The sequence below is a fragment of the Triticum aestivum genome, chromosome 7D (genome assembly GCF_018294505.1).
Source record: "Triticum aestivum cultivar Chinese Spring chromosome 7D, IWGSC CS RefSeq v2.1, whole genome shotgun sequence".
Lineage (NCBI taxonomy): Eukaryota > Viridiplantae > Streptophyta > Magnoliopsida > Poales > Poaceae > Triticum > Triticum aestivum.
In genome coordinates, this window is record NC_057814.1 from 493161865 (window position 1) to 493177415 (window position 15551).

Consider the following 15551-nt stretch of genomic DNA (forward strand, 5'->3'; position numbering starts at 1 on the left):
AAATATGACTGTATGTGTCATGGATAAAAAGACAAATAGTTCAATCTATATTTATGCCGCGGTGAGCTGAAAAGTTTTTCTTTTGCCGAAGACTCATAAATGCATATTTTCATAATCGCTCCATTATATCATCTTAGACATTAGAGTGATTCTCCACTATTTATTTCATATTTGTTAGATAACTTTTAAACCGTCAAAAGCTTAGCGAGACTTAACAGATTCTGTGGTAAGATATGATAGACTGTATATAGAAAGAGAATCACCTCAAAAACATTTGAGACAACATACATATATCCAATGATCACCACTAAGCTACCACAAAATCCAATTCGCCCTAAGCTAGCAATAGCTCCCTACTACACGCAGGTGTCCATTCATCTATCTAGCCGATCTAAAGCTGCCACTGATTAATAAGTATTTCTAGATGCAGCAACTAGTCGTAGAAGCTAATCTCTGGCGTATGAACCTCGTCCATGAGCCCACCATTCCTTGGAATGTTTCAGATTCCCCTCGCGCTTTAGCCCACCCAAATCATCCTCGCCACAGTCCAGGGAATAAAAGACAACGCCACCCTCGCCACCACCTTTCCCCTTCCTTCCCCCTCTACATAGTTAGAGAGAGAGAGAGGGATTGTGAGGAGAGAGAAAGCAGTACTACTGGTGCCGAGCAAAATACCTACTCTCCCTCCCTCTCTCATCTGTGAGTTTGCACAGTGCATCTAGTAGGCTATGGCTGACATTATTTGTAGTAGTAGTAGCGTAGCTGGTTGCTGGTGATGGTGCTGCTGGGTTCTCCCCTCTCACTCACTCACACAAGCTAGCTAGCAGCAGCAGCATACTTGTGTATTTTTGGCAGATGATGTCCTGTCAAGGAAGCTGCGAGCCCAGATGCTGCTGGACGTGCGCCCTCATCGTCCCTATTAAACCCCCCCAGAGATGCGCGCCCTCATGCTCCGTCTCCGTCTCCGTCTTCTCCTCCACCTCCGGCCGCTCACGACGATCCTAGTCCCAGGGCGCCGCGAGCGAAGAAGAAGACATGATCAGCTCACTCCACTCTTCCTCGTCCTCCGACACCGACAACAACAGCAACGCCGACCTCAGGAACAGCAGCGGCGAGGGCGGGGGCGACGCTGCCTTGCTGGGCGGCGGCGGGCGTGCGCTCGCGGCGGCACCGTCCACGCGGGACCTCGTGCTGGCCTGCGCCGACCTGCTGCAGCGCGGGGACCTCGCCGCCGCGCGCCGCGCTGCCGAGATCCTCCTCTCCGCGGCGTCCCCGCGCGGCGACGCCACCGACCGCCTCGCGTACCACTTCGCGCGCGCGCTCGTGCTCCGCGTGGACTCCAAGGCCGGGCTGCCGTTCTCCCCGCGGCCGCCAGCTGGGACAGCGCCGGCACCGTCCGGGGCGTACCTGGCGTTCAACCAGATCGCGCCGTTCCTGCGGTTCGCCCACCTGACGGCCAACCAGGCCATCCTCGAGGCCGTGGAGGGTTCGCGCCGCGTCCACATCCTCGACCTCGACGCGGCGCACGGCGTGCAGTGGCCGCCACTCCTCCAGGCGATCGCCGAACGAGCCGACCCGGCGCTGGGCCCGCCCGAGGTCCGCATCACCGGCGCTGGCGCCGACCGCGACACACTCCTTCGTACAGGCAACCGGCTACGCGCTTTCGCCCGCTCGATCCACCTCCCTTTCCACTTCACCCCGCTCCTCCTCTCCTGCGCCGCCAGCACGCACCACGTCGCCGGCACGAGCACCACCCCGAGCACCGCTGTCACGAGCCTGGAGCTACATCCCGACGAGACGCTGGCCGTGAACTGCGTGCTGTTCTTGCACAAGCTCGGCGGGCAGGACGAGCTCGCAGCGTTCCTCAAGTGGGTGAAGGCCATGGCCCCCGCCGTGGTGACCGTCGCCGAGAGGGAGGCGAGCGGAGGAGAGATCGACCCCATCGACGAGCTCCCGCGCCGTGTTGGTGTGGCCATGGATCACTATTCGGCGGTGTTCGAGGCGCTTGAGGCGACGGTGCCGCCGGGGAGCCGGGAGAGGCTGGCGGTGGAGCAGGAGGTCCTCGGCAGGGAGATCGAGGCCGCGGTGGGCGGGACAGGCGGGAGGTGGTGGCGCGGGCTCGAGCGGTGGGCTACCGCCGCACGCGGCACTGGGTTCGCCGCGCGGCCGCTCAGCGCGTTCGCCGTTTCCCAGGCGCGGCTACTGCTGCGGCTGCACTACCCGTCGGAGGGATACCTGGTGCAGGAGTCCCGCGGCGCGTGCTTCCTCGGGTGGCAGACGCGGCCGCTGCTGTCCGTGTCGGCGTGGCAGTAGGTGCCATTGGCGCGCGCGCCTTCTACTCTGTGCATGCATGCATACCGGCGACTACGAACAGTCGACGACGGTGACCTAGGGTTTGCTTGCTCACTGCCTTCTATATAGAGCTTATATATATGAACATGATCTGCACTGGTGCAATAATATTGTCTGCTTAATTAGTAAGATTTCATGGTGATTTTGGTTGGAGGAGGAGCTAGTTGGATTGAGTGTGCCAGGAGGAAGAAACCCTAACCCTAGCTAGCTATCAGCATGATGTTAATTATTCATTGGCTGCCTGGTTGGTTGGTTAATTACTGTTGATTTAAGACCTGAAAGCTTAGCAATGCATGGGGATCACATTGGATTTAAGAGGTGCCAAACCTTGTGAGTGCTACAACGTAAAAGTACCAATTTCATCTATTTTCCTCTTTCTAGGTTGTTCGTTTCTCTCTTAGTTCGCGTTGGAGTAAAGTTTAGGGAGATTTTGTCTATATGATTGTTGGACCTAATGCACCAGTATATATTTGTTAATTTGAATTTTGCGGATTTGTTGCTATTGCTTCTGTTCACAACACATTACCATGTTATTTAAGTGAGATGTGTGATCTTGCAAAATGGATCCACCATGAACTTTTTTGCGACCACCAATTATTTTATTCTATCAAAAGGAAAACTTTATTCATTTGTATAGTTAATTTCTTGGGCGTGGAGATCAGGAGGAGGATCTTGTAGCTCTATAGCTCACTTGCACGGCCTCATTCTATATATAATCTTACATTTGACTTGAATGTTGGTGCTTGATGCCGTTGTTTGTATTTATAACTAATCATGCGTGCTTTGCCCAGCACTAACCATAAACTAGTGTCCGTTATTTTTGTTAGGTTGTTTATGTGGTAGTAATGATCACTCCTGTGGTGTGTTGCAACTTGCAACAGTCTAGCAAATTATATATGTAGGCAGTTTTTTTTTATAAGATGCTAACAAACCTAGTGTTTTTTCTAATATGCCGTAGCAAAAATAAGATGTTGTGTCTCCTCTCCTGCCCAGGGAGAAGGGGGCTTGTGTTCTTGTTTTCTGTGTCTCGTGCTCCATATATGCTGGTAAGCTGTCTTTGGGAAGGCATGGCATGATCCCATGCATCAATGCCACCCTAATCCCTGCCCCCTGTCCCCTCAAACAAAATCATGGGATTTCTCAAAACCAGGCCACCACTTTTGGTGGCCAACTTGCTCCCCTTAATCTCTCTCCTTGCCCCTCTCCCTCTGTGGTGGTTGCGCCTCTCTCTCTCTCTCTCACACACACACAGAAAAGATCATTCCCTTTTGGAAGGACCCATGTTCCTCTCTCTCCATTGCCTTGGGATCTTTGCATGCATGGCTGCATGCCTTCTTAATTGGTTCCTCAAAGAGACCCATGCCATGCCCTACATGATTCCTTGGATAGCTGCCTGTCTCTCATTTTTGAATAAGTAGACTTACTATACTAGTTCTTTATATTATTAACTGTTTCATTTTATATTGCATCCTTTTTCCTCTTGAGCAGGACTTTTTCAAAAATGGCCAGCTCTTTGTAGACCCTATACCGGATCTCTTTTAGCATGCCTCCGGTAGAACAAAATCTAGTTTGTGCCCACAAAAGAACCGGACTTTGATTGTTTGTATGCCCAGCACATTCTTTTTTATATCATTGTAAGCCCTAGCTTTGTGGAGCATCATATTTCATTGCTTTTTACTATTCGTTCGATTCATATTAATTGTCGCTCATCTAAAAACTAAAATACATCTTTTTTAAAAAAAGGAGGATGACCCCCGGCCTCTGCATCTGGGCGATGCATGCGGTCACTTTATTAATTATTCTCACAAGACCTAACAAAGTCATACAATAGTAAGACTGAAGCCACCGTCTAAGCAACAACTGTCGCTACACCTATCCAGTTGATGAAGGGGCGCTGATAGTCTGGGCCTAATACCAAACAGACATCGCAGCCAAGCCTAAACATCTAAGACCTGAGGTCCCAACCAGGACGCCTGCCTGGTATGGGGCACCTACCAGTCCGGCGCACTCCTCAACCAGGACGCCTGCCGGGTATGGGGCCGCCGCAGCCACCTGCCATGAGTCCATCTTCAGAGCTATACTGTTGCATCTACCGTGCCAGGTCTCTCAGCCATCGGCGCCACCACGACGCCAGAGAGCGTCGTCCTCCTGAGCGAGTCCATCCTCCCACATCGAACTCCGAATCTGCACTGCGCCACGCCGTCCAGATCCGTCGCCATCAATGTATGGATGAAGCACCGCTCCACCAAAGAAGCCGTCCGCTGGTCCCGCGAAGCCGAGTGCACCTCCAAGAATGCCGCCCCCAAGGGGGTTACGACACATGATTGCCGCCAACATCCGATCAGCTGATCTAGGGTTTCCCCCAGAGATATTGAGTGGAGTTGGGAGCTTCACCTCGATGATGCCTTCATGAAGGAAACGATGATAAGGGCATCCTCATCACCGTCTCCGGCCATCGACCGAAGATCAGGTTTTCACCTGGATCCGTCCCAAGAAATCCACCCAACAACCTGTGCACCGTCTCGACCGCCTTCAAAGCCCCAGATCCAGCCGCCTAGATCCGGCGACCAACTGCAACAACAGTGCCACCGTGGGACCCCTGGCGGATCGGCCACTGCCTGAGTGTGCCACCACTGGAGCCTAGGAGGAGGGCTCCCACCCCGCCTCGCCAACCTGCGAGAGCCGCCGAGAAGGATCCCGCGCGCTCGTTGCCGTCTCTGATCCGAACCAATCCATAGCAGATCGCCGTCACAGATCCGCCTTGGACAGGGACTACACCACGACATGCCGCCGCGGGAAGCCTGAGCTTCACCGGCCTCCACCCTCCAGGGCCGCCGCCCTGGGATCGAGACAGAACTTTCCGCTGCCACCGGCCAAGTTCCGTCGCCGCCGACCGGCCAAGCCGCTGGTCACTGCATGACCATGCGAGCACAGCCAGCCGGCCGACCAACTCCGACGAAGAAGAAGGCCACCACCACCAAGCCTAGGGCCGGCGCCCCAGACATCCTCGTGTTGCAGATCAAGTCCGGGAGCAGTGCCCCGCCGACGGCGATTGAGATCGGTAGCATAACGAATTAGCCCGACATGAGTCAAGGCCAGATCCGCCGTTGCTGGTGCCATCCTCCCCCGCCGCCGCCGCACCACTTCCATGTCGCCGTCGATCTGCGCCACCGCCGTCGATCTGGCCAGAGAGGAGCGCCGCCTCCCAACCAGATCGAGATCCGAGGAGAAACCGCCGTCGCCGCCACGCCACAAGGGCTTTGCCCTGTGACGCCCCGGGCGACGGCGGCGGAGGAGAGCAGAGGAGGGGCGAGGCTGTAGGAGGAGGGCAGGGGCTCCCCGGTGCGGGGCGGCGCCGCCGCACGGGGGAGGGGCGGGAGGGGACGGGGCTGTTTTTGCGACAATTACGGATTATATGAATATATAACACTCTGATTTATGGGATGAACAACGTACGTACAAGTAATTATTTTTCTTATAAGAATCACCGTCTACCCTTTATTGCATTATTTTATGGGGAATACAAGCAATAGACGGCGGGGCCGATAGCTAAATATATCTCGATCCACACATCCAGTTACAAATGGATGGGCCAATGGGCCGTACATGTACTGTACACAGAAAAATGCATTTAGACTTTCTCTTATCACATCATCACGTTTCTTGACCTAAAAAATACATCACGTTTCTCAAAACAAAAAATATCATCACTTTCCTCAAATTCCCTAAAAAATCAATTTTTAAATATTCTGCATCACCCTAATTTTCTAGTCCTATATGAAAACGGGAGCAACCATTCTAATCGGTTCAGCTGACTAGAGCAATGTATTTGCAGGAGTGTCATTCTTCTTTGTTGCATGTGTGTACCTTACTTTTCAAAACTTAATTCCCATGTGTGTACAGTCAATCGCGGTTGCGCATTGTTTTCACAAAATTGCATATTTTCGGTATATATTTTTATGGTTATAGTGGTACTCTAGTTCGTAATATGCCTATCCATTCTGTAGTTGGCATCTGCTCTATTTCTCCTGTCTGGCTTTATGGTTAAAATGTAACCTGTAGACGTAGATCTAATAGCACACAACATTCTCCAACCTGTGGGGAAAACCAAGCTCCTGGCAAGAAATATATATATTTTGGATTATATTAATTGTTGAAGGTGAGTACAAAGGAAACATCTAAATTAGGACATGTGTCTCCATTTTTACAGAAAGCCCTGTGAAAACTTAGAAATACATCTGATCCCCAAGAAAATCATCTTGAACTAAATGCGGTGTCGCTTGCTTGGTTGTCGTGCCATCGCCAGAGGAAAGAATGAACAAGAGAACATCATGAACAAATATTGCCCATTGAGACCTTTAGAGGAACACTTCTTCTTGTTGTTGTTACAGTAGCCACCCGCCGCAAGTTACACGATATAGGGGAAGAAGCTGCCAGGGTTGTGCCTCGATCTGCCCTGACGGTTGGGCTAGCCTCACCAGCGGAAACCGGAAACCTGCCCACGTGCTCCCGCGGGTGAGAATAATCTACATAAAATACAAGTGTGTCAATAGCGAGACCAACAAGCCGATGATCAAACCAAGACCACACAACATTGGAGCACATGCCCCATGATGATAATGACCCATTGGCTCCTCGACAACAACAACCATCTCGTCGATATGGGTTGAAGCCGGGGCACCATTATTGAACGCAACACGACCGCCGCCATCTAAATGATGCCGTCACAACACCAAAAACCATAACCCTAATTACATGATGGATAGGCAAAACCCGGGGTTCCCCCACTTCCCACGCTGAAGGGGAGGGAAACCAAGCCAGTGGAAGGAGTTAGATATCGCGGCGCCCTCCTTCTCACCTAGAAAGAGGGGTGATTGTCATTTGGATAAAACCTAATTAAACAATTAATGTGCAGTGGTTTGTTTTTTCCTTATATAGGTTTTCTAAAAGGGGCGCTTTATTACTTATAAAAGTATTTCACTCAGCCTCTGCATAACTCAGATGCACACAGCCAAACAAGATCCTCTCACTCAAATGAAAAAAAAAAAGCGAAATACAAAGAAACATGTAGAGTCCGTATAATGCCTAAAGTGGAGGGGGGCCAATCCTAAGATCATGCTGCCACCCATGTTGGGTAAAAATATCCCTCGCTGTAGCCTCCAATCGTGTACACACCTCCGTAAATAGGTCTCGATTCTCCTTATACAGTTAAGCTCAACTATATATTTTTTCCAACCAGTGTGCATGCATGTGACACGATTTTATCTCATACAAAAAAAGATACATATCTACTACTCCCTCCATCCCAAAATAAGTGTCTCAACTTTGTACTAACTTTAATACAAAGTTGTACTAAGCTTGAGACACTTATTTTGAAACAGAGAGAGTATATATCTACCCTTCTAATGATCAGATATATATGCACCATGCATTTGGCTTGCACGGCCATATGGCATCTCCATCTCTTATTCCTAGTATGCAGCTTTATGCTATGCATGGTAGGGCTATCATAGTTAGCCTAAGGCTAAGGCCTAAGGGCAAGGGACCGTGTAAGATCACATCGATCCCAAAGTCCAAACTAGCTCAATGGCTACCTAGCTCTTGCTTATAAACTGGGCAAAAAACGCACAGCAAATATGTGAAAAGGAGTGGTCGAAAAAGAAAACCCATTGCATTTAGCCTTTTTGAAAACCTTGTTTCCAACGTGCTTATTGTTAGCAAACAGCAAGCGGGGTCAAGTGTCGCGGGCTGCAGCGAAGTTTGTTAGAAACCATCGGTCGAGCGCACGCGTACGTACGCACTAGGCCTTTGATCTTTTGTGGTCGTAGCTAGGGGAATCCTTAACTGAACTTTTTGGAGAGATCCATGGTGCATGAGCATTTGATCGGCTTCTCGTCAACGCGCGCAATCAATCTGTATGTGTGATCTGGAGGTTTTTGTCAACTAGCTTTGTGAGCTTCCTAAGACCTAAATGATGGGCTTTCTAACTACTCACCAGTTTTGTCATATGTTGATGGCTTGATGCCACTCTGGTGCTGTGAGAATGCGAGTTATCTGTTTGTTATCCAAAAACACATTATTCGATAGGAGACGATAGGGGACACTTCATGGTGGTACACTCCCCACCACTCAATCCCTAATACAGTAACAAGTTCTCCCTCCTCGGCTCTAGCACTGTCATTGGCTACGTTCTAGCAAATGTGCTACCGAATTCGTTGGCCTCTCTGTTTGAGAGAATGAGAGTTCCTCAGCGGAAAAGTAGAATGTTTTGTTGTAGAAACACTAGTACAACACTGAAACACGAGTACGCCCACCTCACACAATATCTACTGAAATTGAGGTCATGGGGCCTGAAGATCAGAAGCCACCCCACGCATGTAAGCAATGGGACACACAAGAACTAATGTCCATCTTGATGGGACACACAAGAGGCAAACCTGGTAGCTGGTATTTGATTGAGAGATATGCATAACCAATTTAGACATTGAAGGCGATGCTTGATTCTCGTCGAAAGAAGTAGAATGTGTGCAGCCCCAAGCCCCCAAGTCCCAAGAACCAACGTCGTCCAAAAGGATGCCACCGGAGAAAGCTTCACGCACAGGCCGGCAGACCAACGGAATCCAACATACGGACGTACACGCAGGGGCTTTCTGCATCGATCTATCTCATCCGTGAAAGCCCATGATTTCTCTCTACCAACACCAAAGACAAAGGGGATGTTTGCTTCCCGTGCGACCTTTTGCGTTTTCTCAAAGCCTGGCCTGGTATAGACTGCGTGGCCTAATACAAGATCTGGGCCATTTTTGTATGCCGTTTGCTTACCCACAAAGCACCGTGTTTTGTTACATGTTTGTGCTCTTCATATGGAACGTTGAGTTGTTTGGTTACATGCGCATTGATGATTACTCTCACCTCTGGTCGACATGATGAACTTATCCCACACCACCACACTTGTAACAACTTCATCAATGAGCGTTGAAATAAAAAACCTTACAATATGAGAGTTGTTTGGAACAACAAGTTAAAGCTAGTGGTCAAATGAAATTTCAAATGGTTTTATGCGGGGTAACGATCGCTGTCAGAGGGGCAACGAACCGGTACGTACGTGAGCTCTCGCGAAACAGGAGGCGATCTAGGTTTCGCGCGCGGCTGCCTCCGGCCGCCACTTCGGCAGCGGCGGTGCAGCGACTGCTCTCTCCTTCCCCTCCGCACAGCACCGCCCCTCCCCGCTCCTCCCCCGCTTCGCCGCCGCCGGAGGGGACACCGGCGAAGCCTGCGTGGTCCCCAGGGAAGGTGGCGGCGGGGCGTCCTTGTCATTCTCGCGCAGATCTCGCGGCAGCCGGTGGCGCGCGGCGGTGTTCCGCCGGTGGCTGGCGTCTGCTGCCCGTGGGGCGGCGTCCCTCACGGCGGCGGGGCTGCGCCTGAACGGCGCTTGGTGGTGGCCATGTGGCGGCGCGCGGGTGGGTCAGATCTGGGCTTCCGGTCTGCGTCCTCGTCGTGGCAGCGATTGCCGTTGCCCTCGGCCATGAGGCGTGGTCCGGGACGGGCCGAGCGCCGGTGGTGCTGGCCAGGACGCACGCTGGCAGCGCCCTACTTCATCTCGCGTCGTCTCGCTGGCCAATTATGGTGGTCATCTTCGTTGTCAGAGATGGCCGGCCAGAGGCTTGGTGATCGGATCTCGAGATCCATCATTTAGTCCCGGCTGCGAGTTGGGGAGACATGGTTGCCGGTGAAAACCGAGCCGTTGGCAGGCGATATGACGGCGTTCTACGCCGTTACCTTGATGGAGGCATCGTCGTGTAACTACTGTCGACCCACTCGTGCTGCTCTGGGGGAAACCCTAGGATCTGGTGTTCCAGATCGGACGATGGCGGCACTGCGGTGTCGTTTCTCTCTTGGGAGCATCGTTTGTGGAGCAGCGCTGGAAGTCAGAGGCAGGAGGTGGAGCGGCTTCGTCTTGCACGGAGCTTCGGTGGAGATGTTAAGTCATGCCTGACCGACAGGTGCTACGCTTTGTCATGCCTGGTCGACAGGTGCTACGCACGACAGATCTTCCAAAGACTTCAAGCTGTGTCGGCTGGTGGTACTTGGCAGCATGGTGCTGAGGTGTATCAGTGGCGACCGCGACGTGCACAGCTGTTTGCGCGCAGGGAGGAGGTGCCGTTGGGCGCCATGGTGGCGTCGACGATAGCTAGACCGAGCGGTTGATGCATCAGTGCAGTTCTGAAGATGGAGCGGTGGTAGTTGGCGGCGGCGGCCTCTGAAAGCACGCCGGACCGGCGAGACCCATGCCCGGCAGGCGCCCTGGATGGGTCCTCAGGTCTTAGATGTTAGGTTTTGGCTGCGATGTCTGTTTGGTATTAGGCCCAGGCTGCTATCTGCGCCCCTTCATCTACTGATAGGTGTAGCGACAGTTTGTTGCTTAGACGGCGGCTTTAGTCTTACTGTGGTATTACTTTGTAAGGTCTTGTGAGAATAATTAATAAAGTGACCGTATGCATCGCCCAGATTCAGAGGTCAGGGGTCATCCTCCTTTTCTAAAAAAAAATGAAATTTCAAATGGTCGATTGTGTGCGATGAATTTAACAAAATCTGTCTAATATAAGTCCAAACTTGGAAATGGAATATAGATATATTCGTCTATGAGTGTAGAAATAAAAAAACATACAACATGAGAGTTGTGTGGGAAATGAGGTGAAGCTAGTGGTCTAAAAAAAATCAAATGGTCAACCGCGTATAACGAATTTGAAGAAATTTGTCTAAAAAAGCTCCAAACATGAACACAAAATTGAAGATTAAGAATCAACGAAAGTAGGAACCAATCGTGCGAATGAGATTACAATGTCGAGGTGCATTTTTTCCTGTAGAGCTTATCTCGAATTTGAACAGTGTTGTGTAGATTAGAAGGGATTAGATGAAGGACATTAAAGAAGGTGAGGAGTACATACCACGTGCAAATCTACCTACCAGCCCGCACTGTCAGAGCCACCCCCTGCACTCTCTGGAGCCTTTTTGCGCTTGCTCGAGCCTGGCTCACTGGAAACGTTCCATCCGACTATTCCTCCAGAGCCAATTTGTCACAACAAGAGAAGGAGAAACACAAATATTGCAATCGCAAAAATTGGAGAAATCACTTGACAATCCCTTACATATATTAAAGAAGGTAGTACATGGCTAATTCACAATGGGCCATGTTTTATCTTCGGGCATGACTTTGGAGTAAACATTTACCAATTTCTTATCTAAGTAAACAGTGCAGTTGAAACATGCGAGATGCAGTTGAAGCATGTTGTCAACTGCATCATTGTCAAATGCACCACTATCAATTGTATCTTTACTGATTGTATGGCCGTTAACTGCATCATTGTCAAAATGTTACCATCATAAATAACTACATCCTTTTCCTTCTCAACTGTTTCTCTATCAACTGCTTACTTGTCAACTGCGTATTTGTTTTCTCAATGCATATTTATCCTTGTCCCTTAGTTGCACCGATATCAATTGCAATGCTATCAACTTCACATTTACTCGTTTTTTAGTTTCTTACAGAGTAAACATGTACTCGTGAGCAAATGCTTGTCCTTGGAAAAAAAATGGATGTTCTTTCTTACTGATTCGGATATATTCCAAAACGTGTGACATATATATCTACACTCTCATACGTACATTCTTTCTGTGTCAGAAATTTGGAGTAATTATGAGGAAAAGAAAGTGGGCCGGCTTGACGCGGGTCATCGTGCTCAGCTAGCGACAGCAAATGGGGTAGTGTTGCCATTATCCACCCCCTTGGCCATCACCCGGTGCCCCCTCCCATGGCATCCATTGTGTTGTGATGAGCTTTGTATTCTCATGGCAATCTCGATTGATCTTTGCTCTTTGATGATGCAAGATGTACATTCCACCCTGCAAATTGTTTGGGTTGTCCCTGTGGCGGAGCTCTCAATCAAGGCCGTGTGGCATAGCTTGCGGTTATGCCGATGACACTCACTGAATGTGCTTGCTTGTGGGTGTTTTCGACAATTTGCAAGGTCTTGGTATTGTGACCTGGTTCAACAATGCCTCCCCCTCATCTTCTTGTCACTCGCGGTTATGTTCTTTGTCCAAGCTGGTTGGGCTGTGTGCCTTTGTTTCTTGTAAGATTTTTTAAACCTTTAATGAGAGTTGTACGTGCCTCTTTTCCTCGTAAAGAAATGCACCACTTCCACTAATAAAATAGAGCCATCCCTCTTCTTTCCGGAAAGAAAGAAAAGAAATTTAGAATGAAGTTCCTCTCTCAAAACAAATTGTTAAGTTGCACTGAAGGTACGTACTGATATGATGCTTGTTTTACAGTCTCGAAAAGCTAAACTATATTTCCTGCAAAAAAAAACTAAACTATACCAGACATAGCAGGCCTCTCTTTCAGCCCAAGTTAATGAATGAGTGCAAGGAAAGGAATGAAGTGACTTGCCTGGGTGGCCAAGATCGATGTGCTCCGTCACAGAATTCATTGGCCATGATAGGAGGATATATAGCATGCGTATGGTTTGTGGATCTTTGATGACTGAATCTTAGAGGAGCTATGGCTGATTGGGGGCATCTCCGTTTGTGATGTGTTACTGTGTTTCTGTTACACACTATGCCGTGCACACAAATGCATGCTGTGTACCATGAATGGATTTATTGAATGTTGCTACAGTTCACTGCTCTGGTGGTCAGGCATGCCCCATGAGATCTCATATGCTGGAGGGGCGCTAGCAATGGGCATGCGTCAACAGACCTTATGTATATAGATGCATTTTAAACTGTAGATTCACTTATTTTGCTTCGTATTTAGTGAAATCTCTAAAAATGCTTATATTTAGGAACGGAGGGAGTAATACACTCACTTAAAATTATGGGAGAAAAAAGCACTACAAATAGTATATAAGTTAGTCTAAATATTATCAGCATTCCAACAAATAGTCCTAAAATAGTATTCCCTTCGTCCCGACTTACTTGTCTTAAATTTATCTATATACACCGTATCTAGACACGTCTTAGTGTTACATACATCCGTATCTAGAAAAATCTAAGATAAGTTTTCTAAACGAAGGTAATAGTAATAAATTACTCCCTCATTACAGGCGAGCATCTCGTGCTCACCTACATGGATGAGGTCGAGCACGAGGAGGATGAGCCATAGGCCTCCTACGCGCCCGGCACCGTCGTCGTGGACATCTCCGACGATGAAGCTTAGCTAGGGTAGTACGTAGGATTTCTTTTGCATGCTTTATATGGATCTAGGGGTTGAAATATGAGAGACTTAGATGCAGAGTAGCTACTTGAGGTGCGGGCGTTTGAGGGATCGGATTTGTCAAGTCCGGGTGTAGATGCTCTAAGACATTTTCGAAGTTCAACGTCTTATATTTTAGTTAGAGAAGGAGTACTAGATAACAGAAATTGCTGTTGGAGCTCGAGCTCCATGTAGCCCTTGATTTAAATAAAAACCAACTTTTTAGGTTCAAGAAAAATCTAGGAAAAATACACACAAACATATGGGTGTATACTTCTCACTCCTTCACTATAATAAGATGTTTTTGATATTTCAATATGAACCACGTGCGGACTAAAATGAGTGAATAAACTCACTAAAATGCATTTATATACATCCGATTTAGAAAAAAGGTAGAGCATCTTATAATAGTGAACGGTTGGAGTACTTGTCTACAAAGTTTCATGGCGAAATACCTTTTTATGTGAGCTACACAAAAATGAAAAAATATTCACTCAAAGTACATGATTTTTCTTGCAGCTCACATCAAAACGTATTTCGTGATGAAATTCCACACGCATCTAGTTTACATTTTGTAAGTGCTTGTTTATTTATTTTCAGATTTTTGAAACTTAAAAGGTTGATTTTGCATTTTTGAAAATTTCGTGCTCCATGAAGCCGCCGATTCTCGCTCATGGAGGCGGCTAATGGGGCACAACAGCCATTTTGTTCTTCAAATGCTGGATAAATTGTTGAGCGGTAGGTCGGCCTTTGAGATGTTCAATCTGTTAAGATACATATTCTCTTGACAGTGAGTATAGGAACCATCTTTGTGCTGCACTTGGGAAGTTGCATCTTAGCTTAATTAGGTATTCGATCGATGGACTGATGGGCATATGTGCTGAACCAAAAGGAAGCGATCGATGTCATTTAACTCTACATGAGATACTACATGAAACCCGATAAGAAGCACTACTAAGCCAAGAAATGTAACACGGATGAACAATGAAATACTGCTGCAAAACGAAGTACTGTCTGTGCTTCAGAAATAGGAAATGGGTAACGCAAACAAGGAGAATCACTTGCACGTTCGGCGTCTGCAAACAGCCCTGACTTGGCAGATCCTCCAGCTATCCCGTTGCAGCCTTTTACCCCTGTATGCTCACCATGTTATCCGCTGCTGCCACTGGCCTCCCCTCTGCTGCAAGAAGCTACCAAAGTACCATTCCTACCCTATGATTGTAACAACAAACACACACAATCGACATTGGAGTCACCCGTGTCACGGGCATATTTGTGATGGTTAAAGTGCTCTAGGATCATATGAATGAGTTCCGTAACAAATACTATGATTGTGGTGCTACGTACTCACTCCGTCCAGAAATACTTGTCGAAGAAATAAATGTATCTAGACATTTAGAACTAAAATATGTCTAGATGCATTCATTTCTCCGACATGTATTTCCGGACAAAGGGAGTAGCATTTTGTAGTGGAGATCTCATGGTTTTTTTTTCTCCAGTTTCATAACTCGCAACTTCCCTGGTTCCCCTTGCCAAATTGAGCTTTATCCTTTTCTAAAAAAAAATTGAGGTTTCCATGCGCACATGGCTAGCTCAGGGTTTAAACATGTCTAATTTGTGAAATATAATGGCGCTAGAGGAGGGAGAGAACCCTCGCAAAAAAAAGAGGAGAGGGAGAAGGACAGTGTCGGCAGCGACTTACATGAAGGGATGTGCAATGGTTTCTAGACATGGAATCTATGCAGCTAGCTAGAGATGGAGGTACATCAAGCTAGGAGGTGGACGGAGGCTATGCCGGTAATTATTTCAAAAACTCGCGAGGGAAATTCCCCATAGTAAATAGTGACACGTCAAATCATAGTGCAACTAAAATGTTGTCCTTTGGCAAGTTCTACGTCATGATATTTCTCTAGTTTCACTCCTTTACAATGGCGGAGATTAAAGA

At 48.4% G+C, this 15551-nt stretch overlaps 1 protein-coding gene across 1 annotated transcript; it reads left to right on the plus strand.

The window, feature by feature from the left end:
- Positions 1-606: 606 nt before the first annotated feature.
- Positions 607-2835, plus strand: LOC123165731 (protein MONOCULM 1). Its single transcript, XM_044583447.1, has one exon. It carries the CDS (start codon positions 1036-1038, stop codon positions 2311-2313), a length of 1278 nt encoding a protein of 425 aa, XP_044439382.1. The 5' UTR covers positions 607-1035; the 3' UTR covers positions 2314-2835.
- The last annotated feature ends 12716 nt before the right edge of the window (positions 2836-15551 follow it).

Bases quoted from the DNA above. Each gene is read 5' to 3' on its own strand.
- LOC123165731 (XM_044583447.1), top strand. From the start codon at position 1,036: ATGATCAGCTCACTCCACTCTTCCTCGTCCTCCGACACCGACAACAAC.